This window comes from Pseudophryne corroboree, chromosome 3, assembly GCF_028390025.1.
Source record: "Pseudophryne corroboree isolate aPseCor3 chromosome 3, aPseCor3.hap2, whole genome shotgun sequence".
NCBI lineage: Eukaryota > Metazoa > Chordata > Amphibia > Anura > Myobatrachidae > Pseudophryne > Pseudophryne corroboree.
In genome coordinates, this window is record NC_086446.1 from 643,271,879 (window position 1) to 643,281,949 (window position 10,071).

At 44.5% G+C, this 10,071-nt stretch overlaps 1 protein-coding gene and 1 pseudogene across 1 annotated transcript in view; one reads left to right on the forward strand and one right to left on the reverse strand.

Moving 5' to 3' along the window:
- Positions 1–7,829, forward strand: part of CISD1 (CDGSH iron sulfur domain 1) — a 59,088-nt gene extending 51,259 nt beyond the window's left edge. Inside the window, exon 3 of the mRNA XM_063963717.1 lies at positions 7,319–7,829. Coding sequence (XP_063819787.1) covers positions 7,319–7,408 — 90 coding nt within the window. The 3' untranslated portion in view covers positions 7,409–7,829. The remainder of the gene's footprint in view (positions 1–7,318) is intronic.
- On the reverse strand, positions 3,147–3,265 carry LOC134892568 (5S ribosomal RNA; annotated as a pseudogene).
- Positions 7,830–10,071: the final 2,242 nt, after the last annotated feature.

Here is a 10,071-nt window from a genome sequence, read left to right on the forward strand (position 1 = left end):
CTGAATCTCATGCTGAGTGCTGGAGAAAATCTGTGGAGGATGTGATTTTTCAGGGCTCTGTTCTTCCATCCGCACGCGACCCCTCTGGGTCACATAAGAGACCATTTGCGATTATTGTGAATACTGAAACCGACACGGACACTGATTCTTGTGTCAACGATAGTGACTCCAGAGAAATAGATCATAAATTGGCAAAAAATATACAATAATTGATTGTAGCTATAAGGGAAGTTCTGGAAGTCACGGAAGCCACTCCTGTACCTCAGGAGAAGGCTTATTTCTATAAAGAAAAGAAATCCAAGGTCACTTTCCCTCCTTCCCACGAGCTTAATACTCTCTTTGAAGGGATGTGGGTGAATTCCGAAAAGAAATTTCGTATTCCCAAGAGAATTCAGATAGCTTATTCTTTCCCGGTGGAGGACAGGAAAAAATGGGAGCCACCCCCTGTTTTAGACAGTGCATTGTCCAGGTTGACAAAGAAGGTAATTCTCCCTGCACCTGGCACGGCTTCACTAAAAGAGCTGGCAGACCGAAAGATGGAAACTACATTGAAATCCATATGTGTTGCCAATGGTACGCTGCTCAGGCCCACAATTGCTTGCGCGTGGGTGAGTCGCACTATTGAAAAATGGTCAGAAAGCGTGTCATCAGAAATTGACTGATAAAGATGAGATACTCCTTAAGTTACGGAATATCAAAGATGCTGCCGCATACATGCTGGAAGCGATGAAAGATATTGGACTCGAATTAACAGGCCGCTACCATGGCAGTATCGGCTCGGCGGGTGTTGTGGATTCGCCAGTGGAACGCGGATGCAGATTCCAAAAGAAATATGGAGGCTCTCCTATATAAAGGTGAGGCCTTATTTGGCGATGGACTGGATGCGTTAGTCTTGGCGGCTACCGCAGGTAAGTCGACATTTTTGCCCTCTGCGCCTGCACCGGCAAAAAAGACATATCACCCGCACATGCAGTCCTTTCGGCCCAATAAGTACAAAAAAGCGAAAGGTTCCCCCTTCCTTGCAGATAGGGGAAAGGGAAAGAAGTCCACAGCGGCTTCAGGTTCCCAGGAGCAGAAGTCTACCCCTACTTCTGCCAAATCTTCAGCATGACGCTGGGGCTCCTTTGCGGGAGGCCGCTCGGGTGGGGGCACGTCTCAAACTGTTCAGCCAAGGTTGGATTCTGTCTGGCATGGATCCCTGGGTCTTGCAAATAGTGTCCCAGGGATACAAGCTGGAGTTTCAAGACGTTCCCCCATGCCGATTTTTCAAATCGACCTTGCCAGCTTCTCTTCCGGAAAGGGAAGCAGTAACAGCGGCATTCCAAAAATTATGTCAGGATCAGGTCATCGTCCTGGTACCTTTGTCACAACAAGGTGAGGGCTTTTATTCAAGCCTTTTTGTAGTTCCGAAGCCAGAGGGCTCGGTCAGACTGATCCTAAACCAAAAAAAATCTGAATCTCTACTTGAAACGATTCAAGTTCAAAATGGAATCACTGAGGGCAGTGATTTCCAGTCTGGAGGAGGGGGACTACATGGTGTCTGTAGACATAAAGGATGCTTACCTGCATGTTCCCATTTATCCTCAATAGGCTTATCTGAGATTCACGGTTCAGGATTGCCATTACCAATTCCAGACGTTACCTTTCGGTCTCTCCACGGCGCAGAGGGTATTCACCAAGGTGATGGCGGAGATGATGGTTCTCCTGCGTCAAAAAGGAGTCAATATAATTCCTTATCTGGACAATCTCCCGATAAAGGCGAGATCCAGGGAGCAGTTGTTACAAAACATCACACTCTCCCTGTCAATACTCCCAACAACATGGTTGGATCATAAATTATCCAAAGTCACAGTTGGAACCTACGACAAGATTGTCTTTTCTCGGGATGATTCTGGACACAGAAGTTCAGAGAGTATTTCTTCCGGTGGAAAAGGTTCTGGAAATCCAGAAAATGGTAAAACAGATATTGAAACCATCAAGTGTGTCGATCCATGAGTGCATTCGGTTGTTGGGGAAGATGGTGGCGGCCTACGAGGCCATTCAGTTTGGCAGGTTCCATGCCAGAGTATTCCAGTGGGACCTGTTGGAAAAGTGGTCGGGATCCCACCTACACATGCACCAGAAGATAATCCTGTCGTCAAAAGCCAGGATTTCGCTCCTGTGGTGGCTACACAGTTCTCACCTACTAGAGGGACGCAGGTTCGGGATTCAGGACTGGGTCCTGGTAACCACGAATGCAAGTCTCCGAGGCTGGGGAGCTGTCACTCAGGGGGAAAGCTTCCAAGGAAAATGGTCAAGTCAGGAAGCCTGCCTTCACATAAACGTGCTGGAATTAAGAGCCATTTACAATGGCCTTCAACAAGCGGTATATCTTCTTCTAGATCATCCCGTGCAGATCCAGTCGGACAATGTAACAGCAGTCGCGTACATAAACAGTGTTGGGTGGGGGTTTTTAGGAATCTGCACTGGTTCTGATTGTACAATGATTGTCATTCAATTAGTATATATCGTATATGACAAATATATTTAAACCAACATAAAGCTAAGGACTTCGCCTAATAAGGCTTTTGAAGTAGAACAAGGTTGGTGGTGCTCCCAGACATTAGTTCAAAAACAAACTATTAAGGGGTTGTTTTGCAAAGAGGCAAAAAAGAAGAGGACTATTAATTATGTCTCTCAGAGGCACACTTAATTTCTATAAACTGATAGAAAAATGGATGAAAAATTGTAATTTATGTGTAGAATAGGATAAAACTTAACTTTTAATGTTATTCACAGATGAAAAGATGATAAAAATATTGCTGTATGTCAGCAGTATAAGTTAAAACAAGTGTTAAACAACAAAATTCTAATGACGATGAAGTAAAGTGTAACTCACTTATATAAAGAGGGTGACAGTTTATCTGTAGACCCACTGATTTGTAAGCGAGTATTGATGTTTGACGTTTGTCAGAAGCGAAAATATAAAATATTACTGTTATCTCTATGAAATTATGATAATATATACACCTTGTATATTCATGAAAGAGATAATAGGAAACCGGCTTGTGTAAGTCTGGACTCCTATAAAGTGGGTCAGCTGGGGTAAATGAATTGCAAGATTAACTGTAATGAAATTTGCTAATCAGCGGAAGGTATATTCCTTAATGCTACAGTACCCGGTATTCCCAGAGGGTCACCCTTTCTGGTACTGACCAGGCCCAATGCTGCTTGGCTTCCAAGATCAGGCGAGATCGGGCATGTCCAGCATGGTATGACTGTAGAAAGTCAAGAAAATACCTATCAGCATAGACAGTGGCCACTATTGAGGCCAATTACGAAGACATGGTCCGAAGACTGAACATTGGTCTCTGGCCAATAGGTCGCCCCCAAAATGACATGTAAATGGATAGGGGGGTCTAAGAGAAACAGAGAGGTTAATTTCTCTCCCCTAGAAAATTTCACAAACAGAATGGCGTGTAAATGGATAGGGGGGTCTGAAAGAAACGGAGAGGTTAATTGCTCTCCCTTTGAAGATTTCACAAACTGAGATTATAGTAAGAGCACGTGTAAAATATATCACAAATAGTCCATGGTAGATATAGTGAAATAAAGACTATAGTGCGAGCACATGCTCAAAAGCATCATAATTGCTCCACAAACATGCAACCTGAATTGTTGATGTGGAGATTGCAGTGGGAAATGGTGACCGTAATGCACTTGCGCTGTACAATTCAGAGCATATGGACTAAAAAGTTCCAGCACACGGATTGCCTGGACGGTTAACCATAAGTAGATGGTTAACCATAAGTTGCTGACAGGTACAGTAATGATCACTTAAATGAGTTAGTGAGTATAATGCAAAAAAAGCTGATTCATAACTACAACCTATAATTTTACATAGAAAACAGTATAATGACTAATAAGAATTCATATAGATTACAGTACAAAAGCTGCAAGAGCAGCTGTCCAACAGTTCTATAACTTCACATAGAATGCAGTACAATGGCTGATAAGAATTCACTTAGTTACAATGAATTGCAATAAATTGCAAGAGCAGCTGTACATTTGTTGCAAGAAGACGCATTGGTATTCCACTGATTATCTCATGAATAAATATTTGCAAAAAATGCGCTGACCCATATAATCATATAAAAAAGGTAATCAAGAATCCAGCATATAAAAAGCAGTTGTAGGTATATTAATAAACAAAGCTCTCCTGCAGTCAGGATGCAGATAATCAAATAGTTACCACACTGATTTCAGAATTGATAAGCGGCTAATAAATGCTTCCCTGCATTGGGTAAGTATCACAAATATAAATTAAGTGTGTATACAGGGAATTAATTGGTTTACAGTTGATAAGTGGTACATAAACAGGCAGGGCGGAACGAAAAGCAGAGCGGAAATGGCAGAGGTGACGAAGATCCTCCTCTGGACAGAAAGACATGTAAAGGCTCTGTCGGCAATTTTCATTCCGGGAGTAGACAACTGGGAAGCAGACTTCCTCAGCAGACACGATTTCCATCCAGGAGAGTGGGGCCTCCACCAAGAAGTCTTCGCAGAGGTGACAAGTCTTTGGGGAGTTCCTCAAGTAGACATGATGGCATCTCGTCGCAACAAGAAGCTTTAGAAATATTGTTCCAGGTCGAGAGACCCTCAAGCAATAGCAGTGGATGCGCTAGTGACCCAGTGGGTATTCCGTTCAGTGTATGTCTTCCCTCCACTTCCGCTGATCCCAAAAGTTCTCAGGATCATAAGAAGAACAAGGGTTCGAGCAATCTTCATTGCCCCAGACTGGCCAAGGAGGGCTTGGTACCCAGATCTTCAGGAGTCGCTCATAAAAGATCCTCGGCCTCTTCCTCTTCGCGAGGACCTGCTGCAGCAGGGGCCGTGCGTGTATCAAGACTTACCGTGGCTACGTCTGACAGCATGGCTGTTGAGCACCGGATCCTAGCCCGAAAGGGTATTCCAAAGGAAGTCATTCCCTCACTTATTCAGGCCAGGAAAGGAGTAACGTCGAAACATTACCACCGTATTTGGAGAAAATATGTATCTTGGTGTGAATCCAAGAAGGCTCCTACGGAAGAGTTTCAGTTGGGACGTTTTCTCAATTTTTTGCAGACTGGTGTGGAGGCGGGCCTTCGATTGGGGTCAATCAAGGTCCAGATTTTGGCCTTGTCAATTTTTTCCCAAAAACAATTGGCCGCTCTTCCAGAGTTTCAGACCTTCGTGAAAGGGGTTCTGCACATTCAGACTCCATTTGTGCCTCCAGTGGCACCATGGGACCTTTTAATGTGGTTTTGCAGTTCCTTCAATCGGATTGGTTTGAGCCTCTACAAGAGATAGAGTTGAAGTTTCTCACTTGGAAAGTGGTGATGCTTTTGGCATTGGCATCCGCAAGGCGGGTGTCTGAATTGGGGGCCTTGTCTCTCACAAGAGCCCTTACCTGATCTTCCATGAAGATAGTGCAGAGTTGAGAACTCGCCAACATTTTCTTCCAAGGTGGTTTCATCTTTCCACATAAACCAACCTATTGTGGTGCCAGTAGTTACTGACACGTTCACTGAGTCAAAGTCTCTAGATGTGGTTAGGGCTTTGAAGATTTATGTCGCTAGCTCGAATACGGAAAACAGAGTCTTTGTTTGTCCTGTATGCTCCCAACAAGATTGCACGATTCAGCACGCTTATACTACGTCTGGATTGCCGTTACCGACGTCGGTGAAGGCCCATTCCACTAGGAAGGTGGGCTCATCCTGGGCGGCTGCCCGAGGGGTCTCGGCATTGCCACTTTGCCGAGCAGCGACTTGGTCAGGGTCAAACACATTTGCAAAATTCTACAAGTTTGACACCTTGGCCGATGAAGACCTCAAGTTCGGTCAATCGGTGCTGCAGGGTCATCCGCACTCTCCCGCCCGTACTGGAGCTTTGGTATAAACCCCATGGTCATGAAGTGGACCCCAGCATCCTCTAGGATGCATGAGAAAATAGGATTTTGATACCTACCGGTAAATCCTTTTCTCCTAGTCCGTAGAGGATACTGGGCGCCCGTCCCAGTGCGTACTTAACCTGCAGTTTTGTTATTAGAGTTACACAAGTTACGCCTGTTGGCGTGTGTTCTGTTGAATGCCATGTTGTGCGGCATGGTGGAGGTGTGGGCTGGTATGTATCTCACCACTAGTATTAAAGTAAATCCTTTCCTCGAAATGTCCGTCTCCCTGGGCACAGTTCCTAAAACTGAGGTCTGGAGGAGGGGCATTGAGGGAGGAGCCAGTTCACTCCCATTGAAAAGTCTTAAGAGTGCCCATGGCTCCTGCGGAACCGTCTATACCCCATGGTCATGAAGTGGACCCCAGCATCCTCTACGGACTAGGAGAAAAGGATTTACCGGTAGGTATCAAAATCCTATTTTTATCTTGATAATTAATCTCTTGTTTGGAAGTGGCCCTTTTGTGATCGGTTTTCTTCAAAAATGATATTTATACAGCACACGTTATGCAGCACTATTACACAAAATATTTGGTCATTAACATCAATCAGTTCCACATATATATATATATATATATATATATATATATATATATATATATATATATATATATATATATATATATATATATATATATATATATATATATATATATAATATACACACTCCATAGCAGCCGGCACTCCCAATAAAGGTGACAACTGGTCTCCGTGCCCGGGTAGCAAAGTCATACACATAACATCCATAAACACGGCACTGGAGACTGTTATATAGCAGAAATCGCTTGTATTCAAAGTAGACATTTCGGAGCATGCGCCTCGTCCTCGGTACCATACAAGATCCTTCTAAAATTGTATTATTATTATTTTTTTTTTATTATTTTTTTTTAATAGAAAGCTTTAGAGTTGTTTCTTTAGTTTATGTTGTATTGGGTAGTGGTGAAAATTGATGAATAAATCCATTTTTATTCCATGATGCAACTGTCAAAAAGTGATATCATTACTGAAAGCCACACCATGTAAAAGTTTCATAAGCTCATTGGAACCGGGAATACTTTATACCTGCACTTCGAAGAACCTGTTGAATCTCCTACTCAGCACCTGTGGGGTTCCTCATTGTAGCCTTTTTTCCTTGGGTTCTATTTTATTTGCTGCTATAAAATTGCTCCCGTATTCCTCTGTAGCATCACGGGCAATTAGGTTGCACCTAATGTCAAACAAGTTCTATGAATGTATGGGACCATAAATATTTAATTTATTAATATTATTTTTACTCTGTGTATTTTAGGTTTTCTGTTTTTTTTACTAAACTTATTTGACTATCAATTTTTTATTTTTTTTTCTCTTCCAGTTCCCATTTTGTGATGGCGCCCACACGAAACACAATGAGGAAACCGGTGATAACGTTGGTCCTTTAATAATAAAGAAAAAGGAATCCTAAATCTGAGAAGAGCTTTGAACCCTGACACTAATAGTTTCCAATAAAGCCACAGTGAATGTTATTGGTCTTCTGCAGAGAGACACACTTCTCCGTTAAGACCACTGTCTGTGTCTGTCATCTGCCTTATATGTTTTAATTCTGCAGTAATAAAAGTTCTTATATTCTCTGCTTTTTGTCTGGCCGGGAATTCTAAAGTTAATTTGCACTGTGCAAGTTGCATATCTACTGTGTATAATGTGAGATCATTCTGTGGAGTAATAAGACAGCTTTCTTTCATGTTTTCCCTGTGTTGGATTTCAAAACCTAGACAATACATTCTGTACAAAATCTTACATAGACAAAAACCTTTCTATGTATTATCACTCTTCAGTTTATTGATTGTAATGTGACTGACACAAAATGAAATTTTATTGTGGTTTAATTTTCATGTGTATGTGTGTGTTCTTAACAGAATTTAGAACCTGAACATTGCCAGGCCCTGACTGTTCTGACTGTGTACACTCTGTGGTTGCATAATAACACTTTCTTTTGTAAGAGATTTGGAAGACTGGGGGTAATTCACATCTGATCGCTGCTGTACATTTTCGCACAGCGTGCGATCAGATCCGAACTGCGCATGCGTCTGAGCTGTGCTGGCGTGACGGACGGCTGCTACAGGGATCGGCGCCCTGCGACGGGATGGTGCGAAGGATCCAGTCGCACAGGTATTTGCAAGGAGATTGACAGGCTGTTTGTGGATGGCAACTGACTGTTTTCTGGGAGTGTCTGGAAAGACGCAGGCGGGCACAGGCAATTTGAGGGTGGGTGTCTGACGTCAGCTCTGGCCCCGATCAGCAGGATTCAATCGCAGTGGCTGAGTAAGTCCTGGGCTGTACAGAGATTGCCCAAACTGATTTTTGGGCAGCTCTGCTACCAAAGCGATCACACACTTGCACAGGCTTTACCCCTCCCCCTGTAGGCGGCGACTATCTGATAGCAGGGCAGCAAAAAAACGCAGCCCAGAGATCAGCTCTGAATCACCACCACTGTTCCAACCAGGGTTATTCCTGGGCCGACCATGTTTTCACTGCACACAAGTGTTCTGCCTGCATTTGGAGATAACGTCATCTCTCCAGCTCTCCCTACTCTTTTAAACCATTGTTTGTACTGTCCCATTACCTGGGTCCTTCCCGGACACTGGACCCGTGTTACTTTTCAGAGACTCTTTGACACTGAGCCACTACCCGGGTGATTGCGGCAGTGTAAAAGAGATATTGGTCTCCCGGCCTACTGTGGCTGCCTGCTCCCGGCTTCTCTCTGAAGCTACAGAAAGCCAGGTGGTGAATGAGACTTTGATGCCTGTGCAGTATCTTGTTGGTCAGCGGGGAGAATGGGAGAGCACAAAGAGTAGATAATACACAATAAATTGGCTCGTTAGCTAGAAAATGCAATAAGCAATCTTAGATGAACCAGGAGAGAAAGGGTGCACTACTTGTTAAGTGCTTAAAAAGCCAAATAAGTTTCCACAGTCGTCGTAATTGATGGTATCGATGTTGTATAATATATATAGTAATTTTATGAATATTTCTCTTACGTCCTAGAGGATGCTGGGGTCCACATTAGTACCATGGGGTATAGACAGGTCCACCAGGAGCCATTGGCACTTTAAGAGTTTGAGATTGTGAGTTGGCTCCTCCCTCTATGCCCCTCCTACCAGACTCAGTTTAGAAAATGTGCCCGGAGGAGCCGGTCACAGCTAGGGGAGCTCTGAGTTTTTTCCTAGAAAAGTAATTTTTTAGAGTTTATTATTTTACAGTGAGTCCGCTGGCAACAGCCTCCCTGCAGCGTGGGACTGAGGGGGAGGGGGAGTAGTGTCCGCCCTGTGGGGTCTGAGCCACTGTCTCCGCTGACTGGACACTGAGCTCCAGAGGGGTCTGACATTCTCTGCCACAGGGGACTGCTCGCCCCAGCAGCATGCCGCCACCCCCTTGCAGAGCTGAAGAATTGGTGGCGAGTGAGACACCGACCCCCCTAGCAAGCGGGGGATCGGTGTGAAGATGGCGGCACAGGGTAGGAGCGCAGTATTAACTGCACTCCAGGGATGGCTCAGCGGTACATGGTGCTGTGAGGGTCGCCCTGAGCCAGCGCAGACACCCTACACTGGTCCAGAAGCCTGCCGGGGTCCCCAGATCTCAGCCAGCACTAATTCCTCAGGCCAGTATAATCCATGAAGAGCGGGAAGACAGCGCCATTAAGGGGGCAGAGCTTTTCAGAGCGGACCCAGCAGCATTTCAGCGCCATTTTCCTGCCTGCACAGCGCTGAGAAGGAGAACAGGTCCCTCCACAGCAACTCCAGCTATCTGTGAACGGTACCAGGGGGTTGTAGAAGGGGGGGGGAGGCTGTAATACGACTGTGTGTCCTATTAAGGTGCACAGTCAGTGCTGACAAGGGGTCTCCCTTTGGTAAAAGCGCTGTGTGTGGGTTGGCTCCAATCAGTGGCGTAAGTTTGTCTCAGTTGCCCGGAGGCAAGAAAAATATTGGTGCCATATATATATATATATATATATATAGCAGGTATTCGGCACTCCCATGTAAACAATTATATCAGCTGGCCCGGTGCCCTCCACAGCATAACAGCAATGTAGGATGTACGAATAGGCGGCACTCACGGACTTTTAACGTG